The sequence below is a fragment of the Humulus lupulus genome, chromosome 6 (assembly GCF_963169125.1).
Source record: "Humulus lupulus chromosome 6, drHumLupu1.1, whole genome shotgun sequence".
Classification (NCBI taxonomy): domain Eukaryota; kingdom Viridiplantae; phylum Streptophyta; class Magnoliopsida; order Rosales; family Cannabaceae; genus Humulus; species Humulus lupulus.
The window spans coordinates 174,902,924-174,917,306 of record NC_084798.1 but is presented as its reverse complement, the minus strand read 5'-3'; the positions used below and the strand labels follow the sequence as shown (position 1 = coordinate 174,917,306).

Genomic DNA, 14,383 nt, shown 5'->3' with positions numbered 1-14,383 from the left:
CTTGATCACTTATTTTCGGACTACATCGTTCATCACTGGATTTAACCTTCTTTGCTGCTCCACAGAGTTGCTACAGCCAGATTCCAACAAGATTTTATGCATGCACAAAGCTGGGCTAATTCCTTGTATATCGGCCATAGTCCAGCCAATTGCCTTCTTATGTCGTCTTAATAACTCCAGCAAAGACCCCTCAGCATCAGCCTCTAAACAGGAAGAAATAATTACTGGAAGTGTGTCATTATCCCCCAAATAAGCATATTTTAGGTGGCTGGGCAGCGGCTTTAATTCTAATTGAGGTGGTTCTTGAATGGACGGTTTTGGCGGCTTAAAATGTCCTTCAGGCAGATTTAATGCTTCAAAATATTTACTGAATTTTCTGGCTGGTTTACATGAGTCTACCCAAGTAACTTGAGGTTCTTCTTCACTGCTAGAGTTTTCAGAATCTTCAAAAATCTAAACTCCCAACTCAGCCATATCAACTTCCTTACTGAACTTCTCAGCCACAAGCGTCTCAATCACATCCACACTAGAACATTCATCGATTTCATCAGGAAATTTCATAGCCTTGAATACACTGAATGTAACTTGCTGATCATTTACCCTCATAGTGAGTTCACCATTCTGTACATCAATTAATGTTTTCCCCGTAGCAAGAAACGACCGCCCCAAAATAATTGGTACTTCTCTATCAGCTTCATAATCCAGAATAATAAAGTCGGCTGGGAATATAAATTTGTCTACCTGCACTAAAACATCCTCAATTTTCCCTTCTGGATGGGCCATAGATCTATCTGCCAGCTGCAATGTCACAGTAGTAGGCCTTGCTTCACCTATACCAAGTTTCTTAAAAATCGACATCGGCATGAGATTAATGCTCGCGCCCAAATCACACAATGCCCTTCCAACATCTCGTCCCCCAATAGAACAAGGGATTGTAAAACTACCAGGATCCTTCAATTTCGGAGGGATTTTACTCTTCAACATGGCGCTGCAACCTTCTGTAAGAGCAACAGTCTCAAACTCTCCCAGCCTTCTTTTTTTCGTCAAAATATCTTTTAAAAACTTGACATAGTTTGGCATTTGTTCCAATGCTTCAACTATGGGAATATTGATGTGGAGCTGTTTTAAAACATCCAGAAATTTCCTGAATTGCCCATCTTGCTGTTGTTTTCGAAACCGCTGAGGAAATGGTGGGGGCGGTTTTGGTAAAGACTTTACTGGAACAGATTGCTGACCCGATGCTGTATCAATTGGGCCAGTTTCAGTTGCTTCACTTGCTGGTTTTTTACTAGATTCTCCTTCTGTTTGGATTGAAGTGGGCTCCCTACTGCCCTTTGTTTTCTCCTCAGCATTTTCCAGAATTTTTCCACTTCGTAAATTAATGGCCTTGCAATGTTCCTTCCCATCCCTTCTCGGATTTTCTGTGTCACTAGGCAAAGAACCTTGAGGCCTATTTTTCAGATCATTGGCTAATTGCCCCAGCTGCATTTCAAGATTACGAAGCGATGATGCCTGACTTTGTATCACTGCATCATTCTTTGCCATATAGTCCCTCATTATACTTTCCAAAGAATTGGATTGAGAGCCTTGAGGGTGTTGCGGTTGTGGAGCCCTTGGCTGCTGAGAAAAACCTGGCGGATAAGCTTGCTTCCCTTGTGCTGGTGCGCTGCTGGAACTTGCTCCTTGACCCCCCCCAAGATAGATTCGGATGCTGGCTCCAAGCTGGGTTATACGAATTTGAGTATGGGCCACTGTTTCGGTTAAAATTCTGGTTTCCCACATAACAAACTGCTGCTGGGTTAGAAGGGCAATTTTCAAACATGTGCCCATCTCCACAATATACACAGGAAATGTCTCCACTTTGAATAGCAGCAGCTGGCTGAATGTTGTTCCCCAAACTCATATTTTTTAGAATATTAGTCATGGAAGCCATTTGGGCTGTCAAAGCCGTTAATGCATCTACTTCAAGAACCCCCGCCACTTTTCTACTTTGCGGAGCTCTCGTGTTGGATCATTGATAATTGTTGCTTGCAATTCTCTCCAAAATTTCGAATGCTTCATTATAAGACTTGGACAAGATAGCACCATTGGCCGAGGCATCTAACACCATTCTAGAAGCTACATTGAGGCCATTATAGAAGGTCTCCATTTGTATACAGTGCGGGATGCCGTGGTGTAGACACTTCCGCAAAAGCTCCTTAAATCTCTCCCATGCATCACTGGTTGATTCATCTTCAAGCTGCTGGAATGACATGATTTCACTTCGAAATTTTGCATTTCTGGTGGGAGGGAAATATTTGCGCAGAAACTTTTCAGCAAGATCATTCCAATTTGTGACAGAATCAGGAGGCAAAGTGTTGAGCCATGATCTAGCTTGGTCTCTTAACGAGAATGGAAATAGCTTCAACCTTAATGCTTCTTCACTCACTCCTTGAAGCTTAAAGGAATCGCTCACCTCCAAGAATGAACGGAGGTGGAGATGAGGATCCTCCGTTGGCATCCCGCTGAACTGCCCCACGGTTTGGAGCATTTGAAACATCACTGGCTTGAGCTCGAATTGAGGTGCTTGTATTTCTGGCCTCACAATGCCTGGATTTAGCTCATTAAACATGGGGGCAGCGTATTCCCATATTGCTCTGGCTCTGTCATCCGCCAAAACAATGGGATTAGTAACTTGCTGGCCATCCCCCTCTTCATCAACATGCTCAGCCATAGTACCTCGGCTGTTAGCCTTTTGAGCCTTTCTCCTCTTTCTAAAAGTACGTTCGATCTCGGGGTCAATAGGAGCAAGTTCAAAGTCTTCTTGTTTGTTCATACACTAGAGAACCTGAAAGTATACAGCCAGAACAAACAGATTTAAAAACAACAGAAATAAATTGCAAATTAGTTGATAAAACAGAATTTAATTTTAAATCCCCAGCAATGGCGCCAAAAACTTGTTGCGAAAATTATAGCAATTAAAATACGCAAGTATACGTAGCCGCACAAGTAATATAATGTAAAGTGAGATCGTCTCCATAGGGATTTTAAACTAAATTATTGTAAAATCAACTAAAAACAATTCAAAAAGACAATAACCAATTCAAGGGAATAATGGGTAAATGAATCTGGAATTAAAAATATATATGCAGAATTAATTAAACTAAAATAATGGAACCAAGAGAAATCAAGTCTGTGAGGAAATTCTATGTGAACACGTGATCTGGGTGGTTAATCCCCCTATAATTTCTTTCCAGTTGTTATAGCATAAGTTCAGCAATGGCTCAACAATTACATCCAGAGTTAACAGAATTCAAAAACTCCCAGTAAGTCTTTTCCAAAACCCACTGTATAATGCTTACAACCCTCTCAACACACTCCGGTATTAAACCAGATTGCAAACAGTCTATTAAGCATCAAATCTTGTGTTATACAAGGCAGCAAAATATCCCTATTTCACCACTAAAATTTACTTACAAATAGGCAAGTTTCTTGCATCAATTAAATGGGTTCAGCTAGCTTAAGTTTTTCCAAACTTAGATCTAGCTTAGTAATTGTTAATTATGGCCAGTAAATAACAATCAATAGCAGTAGTCACACTTAATTGAACAAGGATACAATTACTTTAACCATGCATCAAAACATTAATTCAAATTGTAGGGTTCATAACCACCCAAACCTCTAAGGATTAGTTCATGTTTAATAATAGAAATACAAAACAAGTAGCCATTAGCAAATCCATGGAGTTTGTTCACAAATTATATGGAGAGAAAATATAATACACAATTAGAAGGAAGGAAGAAAGAAAGAGTATAATGAGTTGATGAGCTGAAATCCTCCTTGGCGTCAGCCGTGGTCCTCTTTCCTTTTTGTATTTTCTCTTGGTTTTCTTCAGCTTTTCTCCCTGTACTTGTTTTCTCTCCAAAATTGGTGATATCTCTTTTTTTTTCAGAAAAAAATATGGGTCTCCCCTATGTTGCGGCTGCCCCCCTCCTTTTTAGGGTACTTTTCTTTACCCTAATAGGAAAGTCAATTCCCACCTTGTCCTCCACGTGCCAAATCACCCAGCTGACTTAAGTTTTTTTAAAATTCTCACCACATAGGCGCTGATATCACTCATTAAGTCCAGCTGGCCTCTTGCCCCATCACCTGTCTGATCCCTTGAATTGCTGTGTGGTGATCTTGCAGCAATGAAGTAGCAACACGCCCCTTTCAGAATTTGTTTTCCCCTTGCTTCCAGCATTTTCCCTTTCATATATTTTCTTATGCTTCCTTTCCTGATTAACACAACACAGTAATTTACATAAAGACACTGAAAAATATTACAATATATAACTAATTCTTACATGGACTCACTACCTAGAATAATACACTAAAACTAACAAATTTACAATAAACAAGGACTCATTAATCTTTTTAATTTGAAAAGCATGTTCAAAGATTATAAGAATAACTCTAAATCCTAGAGTTATCATTCACCTAGGAGAAGATAGAAACTGTTAGTGTCGAGTCGAGAGGGCAAGCTACAGGGTTTTGGCTAGCAGTTGAGGGCTCGGGAAGGGCAGCAGGGTGAAGCCTTTTTCTTTTTCCTTCTTAGATCTCCCTAATTTGATGCCTATAAGAGTTGCTTATATTTTCCCTCTCAACCTTCTCGTATACTTGCAGATTAACCTTTGATTGTGTGAAAAGTGAGATTCTACTCGAGGGATAGGTTTCTGATAAAGAATTGCCCGAGCTGAGAGCCCCCACACTTCCTTCTCGGGATCGGGACGTGGCATCTACTAAGAGAAAGACAAAGGTGAGAGTCTTCTTGGGTAGGAGTATAGCTCGAAAGCACAAAACATGAAAGATGTGGGTTGAGAAGATTAAAAAGGATTAAAAACTCGATTTTCGAGCTTGCATTAGCCTAAGGCTTGGACGATGACTAGAGTATTGTAGAGGTAAAGCTATGATTACCTAGAAATCTGGGCAAAATTACCCAAAATTTAGGCTATTGAACTTCTCTAAAAAGCGTAACCTAACATTTCCCCAACAAGAAACTAATTTAATCCTATTCCAAAAAATTTATACCCAAAAAACAACTTTTTTATACGTTTTTATACCCCAAAGAAGATCAAATTCACATTTTTTTTCCAAAAAATCTCAAGAACATAAGGAACAAGAAATCAGAAACAAAAAACCGCATGCATGAAAATTATATACACTGAAAAGTTGTCAAGCTTACTTGAAAAGTTGAGCTAGAAGTGTGCACAAAGGTGATCAAGTGCACAAATCTAGAAAATCTTGAAGAACATGTGAGTTGTCAAGAGATTAAAGGATTTTGAGAGAAAGCTTTGAGTGATTGGAAAATATGAAGGTAGTTAGTGGAATTGATAGAATGAAAAGGGTATATATAGGAGAAAAGAAAGAATGATCTCAACTGTAGATTTGAAATTCAATGGATGAGGATATAAGGGAAACGATAGCAAAAAGTGTGTGGGAAAACTAAACGATTGTACATCAAGTACAAAAAAGGGACCAATCCGAGGACACGTATACACACTTGAGTGTGGTAGGTGGGCACGTTTTTTTATGAGGGAAATTCAAAAGTATCTTCTACTGAAATCCAAGTAGACACTTTTAAGGGGACAAATGTTATACCATGTTTTCAAGAACAAAGGAAGTTTGACCGAAGAATCATATTGGAGATATCTCAATAGCTCATATTTAAATATTTTTATCATTAATAATGTAACCGTAATTGCAAAGTATTTGTTCATTTCAGCTCAGAGTAAGAGAATCGGCTCGAAGATCTAAACAACATATACCAGCTCAAAGAGTACTAAATCAGCTCGAAAGTGTGTTTAAGAAGCGTCAGAATGCAGTATTCAAGTAAATCATTCCTATTTTCAAGTGATTAGTTTAGATATTATACTGTTGACTTATTTGTTTGTAATTCAAATTCAAACAAAGATATTTGTATAATTTCTCCTTCAAATCGTGGGGAAGAGTATTTATAACCAGGTTTATAAAATCCTGGACCATAGTCATTTATTTTTCACGCACAAATACTATATTGAAACTCTATGAAATTGCTTTCACGGAGATCATATTAATAAAAGTGACTCGTGGACTAGGTATATTTAACTTTTAAACAACATAAAAGCCCTTTGTATTCATATCTATTCTTTAGAACAATTTATCTACGTAATTGCTCTTCTTATTTTAGTTGACGAAAAATTGCGTCACCATAATGAAACTCTTTTATTGATGTATATTCTCATTTTTATATGCATCTAATTTTATGAACAATTAGTCAATATAGCCCTTCATTTTCACTAATAATATACTATTGCCCCTTACCTTTGAAATTATGTTCAAATGCCCCTCTAAATGATAAAATTAGTGTTCTTTTACCCGTTAACTAATTTTCTTAATATGAATTTGCTCCCAAACATTGATCTAAATTGATAAAGTCGTTTCGATTTTACCCTTAAATTTGACTTTTCTTATGTACTTATTTTTGGTCTTGATTAATTATATTCAAGTATAATTTAAACTTTAAGATTATTTATTTTTTAACTGTAACATATATGTTTTTGAAAAGTATTAGAAAAATTCGTGTAACACATATGTTGCGTGCGAATGTCTATTAACTTATGTTACGATATTTGATTGTGTAAAATTTTTAAAATGATAAATTGGCTGACTTTTTATTAAATATTTTTATCAATTTAATTGGTATTTTCAAAATTCTATCTTGCGTAAGTAAGTGAATTTTGTCTCTTTTTGGTAAGACTAAATTCTATATTAAATGCATTTTATATAGTCCACTTTCCTTATTTATTTATGGCAACTTTGTCTATAGTAAACATGTCTATTATGGAATTGATCACAACATATTTTCCTTTCTTTTATTAGATTTAAAAATAGGAAACTGAAATATTTTTTGTGCCCAAGTAAGTTAATTTCATAATGAACCTAAGTCCAGGTTCATCCATTTTCTTGATGCTACAGGATGATTCTCTGTTACATCTGGAATATTCTACAGTAAAGTTAATTGGGAGTTATTTTTAGAAACTCAATGATTTGGTCTTATTGAGATCATGAATGATATTGGCTAGCTTAGGTTTTCCTAAACTCTTTAAATACCAGACCTAAGCAATAGCTAATCTCACCTCTTCACCATTCTAACGTTCCTTATTTTGTTTTTTGAAGAGTTATTTTATATGTAAAGAGTAGTCTTTGTTCAACTATCTCTTTGTTAGTTTGTTTTTCTTTGTGTTGTTTATTATAGAATAGGTTATTGAACGTGGCACATACGCTTCGGGAGAACATTTTCATAAGATTCACTTTGGGAGGAAGTGAGCACTCATCAAGATCATAAGGGATTTCCTGCTCTTGGTGTTTATCAAAATTAGATTTTTAAAGTGGAGTACTTCAAGGTTGCAACAAATATTTAAAGGGAGTCTAAACTTGTATAAGTCAATTGCTTATTATATTCTTGAGACTTTACTAATTGATTTTATCTCTGGACGTGGCCCTGTGGACTAGGCTTTTCGAACCACGTAAAAAACTTCTTGTGTCACGTTACTTTTAGTTTATTTACTTTATGTTTGTATATTCAAATTCATCAGCATTCTATCTTGATACATCAAAATATCTGTCTGATCAAACAATTTTTTAATTGTTCCACATTAATTAAATTGTTTGTTAAATTCAATTAGTATTCTTAAAAAATGAAATTTTAATTGGTATCAGAGCCAAATTCACTAAACTCTTAATGAGTTCTTATGGTTTTCTTTCTGTTTGGTTTGTGTTTCTGTTTGCAACATGTCATTTTTTTGGAGAAGAGAGTTATATAACTTGTCCACAATTGCTTAATAATTCAAACTATCCTTACTAGAAGGTTAGAATGAAAGCCTTCATCAAATCTCAAGATGAGAAGGTGTGGAGATCAGTCTTGACAAGGTGGTCATCACCGACCGAGTTTGATGCAAAAACTAGCAAAACAACAGTAAAATCTGAGTTAAATTGGTGAACTCTGATGATTTACTTGTTAGGGTTTTATGCCTTAATTAAAACCAAATTTTGTTTGTCATCTCATTTATTATCAATAAAAGAATAAAAATAATTTTTTGATGACTTGGTCAATCACTTTGCTCACATGTATTATTTTCATGATTATTTGTTTAATATAAACTTCTATTAAATCTTGATTTTATAGCTAATCGTATTTATAATGATGTAATCACATTGGAATATAAATATGATTATATGTTCAAAATAAGTTAGTTCTAAGATTAGTCAGTGCACAGGATTTACACTGACTTGCCAATCTATTATATGATCTACTTACACATTGTAGTGTTATGTTCTTTCCAGAACATTAGCAAAGTAGACAAGACCAGATGTATTTGTTACACTTAATAAGACCGATATTGACAGTTGATAGAAGAAGTAAACATACTGTTATTATCTATCCTAGTCATATCTTATAGTTGACCATAGGTCAATTCAATCTCAATTTTGAGTGGGTAGTATTCTAACTGATTGTATTATTTGAATTCTTTGACTTGTTCGTTACTAGCTTACCCTATGGACTAACCCATACTTACATCTTGGGAACTCGGTAGTATAATTGAGTGGGAGTGTTAATCATAGAGATGAACATCTATAGCTTCTGATGAAGAAGTGAAACGATGGTTTCCTTTTAGTTTGGTTCAAGATGTTAAATGATATAGATCACATTTTAGTAATTAAAATTCGTTTACTGAAAAATCATTTGCAAGGAACTAAGTGTTTTAGGGATAAAATACAATGAGGGGTAAAACAGTATTTTAGTCCCATCTCATTATAGACCGTCTTTAGAGGGTTGGGTGACAATTATAGTTGTAACAATGGATAATTAATAGCGTATCTACATTTGTTATAGAGCGTTCTATGAATCCAAGAGTGCGATTCTGAGTCTTTAGTGGAGTCACGAGAAATTAATAAGTTAGTAAATTTATTTGTTAGATGTATGATAACTTATTGGAGCTTAATTTCATAGGCCCATGGTCCCCAATATACATTGGATAAATTCATCTAGATAGTCTCAATTAATTTATTTAATTATCAATTAGAATTATCAAAGTTGACCAAGTCAATTCTGGATAGTTTCACAGAGTAATGTAATTTGGAGAAGAAAAGCGAAATTAGGGCAGATTTATTAATTAAGATAAATTGTTATCTAAATTAATAAATAAGTTTAAATCAATGTTAAAATTATAAATAATTAATTTGATAAAGGATTTTAATAATTATCTAATTAATTAAATCAATAGAAAATAATAGAGGCCTTGATTTTAAGTCCAATGGGCTTATAATCCAATGGGAAATTTCATGGGCCTAAATCCCATAATTTTGACCTAGAGCTGTTAATTGGCTATTATTTTATTTATTTTTTAATTAAATAAATGACCTAAATGAGTCTATAAAAGGAATGTTAAGTGAGAGTTGAAATCAAAAGATAGACACTGGTTTTTTGATAGGTTTTAGATTCTCTCTAAACATAAGTCTTTTCTAAGCCTTATTGTTCTTTTCTCATCTTCTCTTTGTATCTATCTCATGTGTTGAGAATTTTCCACTCTATTCTAGGTGATTCTAAGGATACTTTGGAAGATTGTGAAGAAAATTGAAGATCGGTTCAGTTTCTTGGTAATATTATGCGACAGAAAGGAAACAAGGGTTAGAGAAACTAAAGGAATGACTCATTCATTACGCTGCATATAATGTAAGTATTCTTATCATTATTTCTCTTTGAATTAAATTTTAGAAACATGTTCTAGGTTGTCTCATATTAACTTGTTTAATATTAGATCTACATGAATATAAATAAAGATCTTATATAACTTTTCCTAACATTACTATCTAGCTACAATAACAAGGTCTTACATGCCTTGTTCAGTGGTCTTGGTTAAGGGTATATTAAACTTATATCCTCTTGTAATCCGGCTAAAGAAGCTTGGAAAATCCTTCAAACTCAATTTGAAGGAACTGCTAATGTCAAGCGTTCTAGGTCCATTATGTTGCAAACAAAATTTGAGGATCTTAGAATGTTTGAAACTGAAACTCTTATTGAATTTTATGAGAGATTGACTAAGGTTGCTAATGAATTTTTTGGCTTAGTTGGAAAATTGGATGAAGCTATTTTAGTTCAAAAAATTGTTTGTGTTCTATCTGACAGGTTTAGCACCAAGCTAACAGCTATGGACGAAGCCAAAGATCTAGATTCCATCAAAATTGAAGAACTAATGGGTTCTCTTTGAACTTTTGCATCGAATCAAAACATCAGACAATAAGAAAAACCAAACAAGGTAAAAGAAAAAGACAAACCTATTGCCTTGAAAAGTTCTGAAAAGGTAAGTTCAGATGATGGAGATGATAATGAGTTGGCCTTATTGACATGAAATTTTAAAAAATATATGAAAAAATTGGGCAACAAAAATAATTTCTCTAAATTCTCAAAAGGTAATACATCTTCCAAACCCTCTTTTCCTAACAATAAAAAGGGAATTCAATCCAAGGAATGTGAAGGCTTTGGTCACATTTAATTAGAATGAGGAAATACCTTGAAAAGAAATAAAAAAAGGTATGAATACTTCTTGGAGTGACAATGACTCTGAAAGTAGTGATGAAGATGGTGAAAATATTGCTTTGACATCTGTATTCTACAGTCTTCCTTGTTTTTTGAAAAAAAATAAAAAACTTGTTTGCCTAAACAATACCGTTTCGATAAATAAAGTTATTGATGATACGATAGGTACAACTGATGTTGTTGACACTGGTTCTGATGAATTAGAAGTCTATGAAGATTCGCTAGAAGAATCTTACATAAAAATGTATGATGAATGGATTAAATTGTGTGTTATGAATCGGCCAAATGGAAAAAGTATCAAATCTTTTTCTTATAGAAATGATGAACTTGAATCAAAAGTTAAAGTTCTTGAAACTAAGATTTTTGATAAAAATGTTGAAATTAACCATTTAAAAAAGGAGCTTGATCTTATAAAGAGAAATGTTAAAATGCTTAATCCAGGTTCTACAATTTTTTAGGTGGTCCAGAATGCGGGTCAACGAAACAATGCTGGATTGGGATCAAAAGGATCTCAATCAAAGGGGAAAATAGTGTTTGTTCAAGCTCGTTCATTACCTGTTTTATCTTCTAATCTAACATTGTAGGTTTCTGATCCATCAACATCTTAAAATGTTTCATCAAGAAAGAGACAGATAGGTAAGAATCTTACGTCCAATGAAAGGACTAAGAAATTCATTCCCACTTTCCATTTTTGTGGAGTCAAAGGTCACATTCGACCAAAGTGTTTTACAATGATGAATTTTTTCAATACAAATTATTTTCATCATGCAAAATTCAAAAAGGTGCAAAAGAAACATCTTCCACCTAAACAAAAATGGGTAAAAAGAATGTGAATAATTATTTTGCTGCATTTACATGTCATAGAACTGATGCATCTAATTCTTAGTACTTTGATAGTGGATGTTCTAGACATATGATAGGTGACAAGAATATTCTCATTAATTGTAGTGTAGTCACTTTTCGAGATGGTGTAGCAGGTAAAGTTCTTGGAAAGGGAACCCTAAATTTGGAAGGGGTACCTAAACTGAAAAATTTTATGTTGGTTGATGGATTGAAAGCTAATCTAATTAACATAAGCCATATTTTTTATCAAGGATTTACTATCAAATTTTCTTGTGATGATTGTAGTGTGATTGATAAAAGTGGAAATCGTATTCTAAAAGGTTTCAGATCAGTTGATAATTACTATACTGTCACACAGCCATAAACAAGTCAACTCATCCGTGGCATGAAAAACTTGGTCACTTAAATTTCAAAAACATGAAAAAATTGTCAAATGCAGGTATTGTTCGAGGATTACCCAAATAGGGAAAAGAGTCTATCGGTAAGAGCGAACCATGCCAACTTGGCAAGCAATTAAAGATCACTCACAAAGGTATTTCAGATGTGAATACCACAAAAGTTTTAGAACTTGTTCACATGGATCTAATAGGTCCAATTCAGGTTAAAAATTTAAATGGAAAAAGATACATTTTTGTGTGTGTAGATGATTTCTCTCATTTTGCTTGGGTTGATTTTTTAAGTGAAAAATTTGACACTTTTGAACCTTTCAAAACTCTGTGTTTATAATTAAGAGTTGAAATAGATTGTAATATTAGCAAGATTGTTAAAATTCGTAGCGATGATGGTAAAGAATTTGAAAATGTTGTGTATGATGAATTCCGTAAATCTTGTGGTATTCCGAAACTCCTGAACAAAATGGAGTTGTTAAGAGAAAGAATCGTGCACTTTAAGAAATGGCAAGAGTAATGATGATAGCAAGAAATTGTCCAAGCGATTGTGGGCTGAAGCTATTAATATTGCTTGCTACATAATAAACAGAGTATTCTTACGCCCAGGTACTGCCAAAACTCCTTATGAGATTTGGAAAGGTAAACGTCCAAATTTAAGTTATTTCCACATTTTTTTGTTGTGACTGTTACATATTGAGGAATCACAAAGTTGTGGGAAATTTTGATGCTAAAAGTGATGTAGGTATTTTTCTTGGTTATTCCATTAACATTAGGTCATATCATGTGTACAACATCAGAACCCAAACTGTTATGGAATCTGCTAACATTGTTGTTAATGATGTGATAGATTTTCATAATTTTGAACAAAAGTCGAGCTAGACAGTTTCATAGAAGACATGCATGCTGCCTCAAATACCCAGAATAATGTATCATATAGTTTACCTATTGCAATAGAAACAACAACTGAATCATCATCCATGGCATCTGATACATCCACATCTGAACTGGCAGAGGAAAAATGGAAAAAATCATCAATGATTCAATACATAGAGAACCCTTAACTAGGGTTAAGAAGAATAATCCTACTAATCTCATTTTGGGAGATTTGGAGAATACCATGGTCACAAGAAAAAGGTATGTAAATCTCGTTCAACAAGTGTGTTTCACCTCTTCACTTGAACCAAAAATTGTGAAAGAAGCTTTAATTGAGGAGTCTTGTATTAAAACTATCCAAGAAGATTTGGAACAGTTTACAAGAAAAGATGTGTAGACCCTTATGCCCAGACCAAATCACACAAATGTCATTGGGACAAAATGGAATTTTAAAAATAAAAGTGATGAATTTGGCACAATAGTAAGAAACAAATCTAGATTGGTGGCACAAGGGTACACTCAAGTGGAAGGTGTAGACTTTGATGAAACATTTGCACCTATTGCAAGACTTTAATCGATTAGGTTGTTATTAGCTATTGCATGTATCATGGGTTTCAAATTGCATCAAATGGATGTTAAATTTGCTTTCTCAAATGAGATTTGAATGAAGAAGCTTTTGTTGAACAACCTAAGGGATTTGAAGATCCACATTTTTCAAATCATGTTTTTAAACTGAAATTTTTTTTGTATGGTTTGAAACAAGCCCCATGGGCATGGTATGAAAGATTGACACAATTTTTGGTGTCTCATAGTTATCGTAGAGGTGAAGTAGATAAAGCACTTTTCATTAAAAATATGAAGAAAGACATAATTATTGCTCAAATATATGTTGATGATATTGTGTTTAGTTCTACATCTAACTCTGAAGTTCATAAATTTTCTCATCAAATGAAGGAGGAATTCAAGATGACTATGGTGGGTGAATTAACTTATTTCTTATGTTTGCAGGTCAAGCAATCAGAAGATGATAATTTCATATCTTAGAGTAAGTATGCCAAAAACTTAGTGAAAAAGTTTGGGCTTGATACTGCAAAAAATACCCAAACTCCCATCGGTACAATAGTAAAATTAACAAAAGATGAGCATAGAGTTAAGGTAGATCCCACCTTATATCATAGCATGATTGGCAGTCTTTTGTATCTCACTGTTAGTCATCCTGATATATGATAAAGTGTTGGGGTATGTGTTAGGTACCAAGGAAATCACATGGAGTCTCATGTGACTGGTGTAAAAAGAATTATTAGATATGTTCACAGTACTCTAGAATATGGGATTTGGTACTCTAAAGAAACAAATTCTAATCATGTGTGTTTTAGTGATGCTAATTGGGCAGGTAATGCAGATGACAGAAAAAGCACAAGTGGAAGGTTGTTCTATCTGCAAAACAACTTGGTGTCGTGGCATAGCAAAAAGCAGAATTCCATATCTCTTTCTATAGCTGAAGCCAAGTACATTGCTGCTGGCAGTTGTTGTACTCAATTGTTATGGAAGAAACAAATGATGACTGACTATGGGTTTGAACTAGATACTTTAACTATTTTTTGTGACAACACCAGTGCAATAAATATTTCTAAATATTCTATTCAACATTCACGCACAAATCATATTGATATTAGGTACC

At 34.2% G+C, this 14,383-nt stretch overlaps 1 protein-coding gene across 1 annotated transcript; it reads right to left on the bottom strand.

The window, feature by feature from the left end:
- Positions 1 to 453: 453 nt before the first annotated feature.
- Positions 454 to 1,830, bottom strand: LOC133785683 (uncharacterized). The gene has a single exon (XM_062224901.1). It carries the CDS (start codon positions 1,828 to 1,830, stop codon positions 454 to 456), a length of 1,377 nt encoding a protein of 458 aa, XP_062080885.1.
- Between the last annotated feature and the right edge of the window lie 12,553 nt (positions 1,831 to 14,383).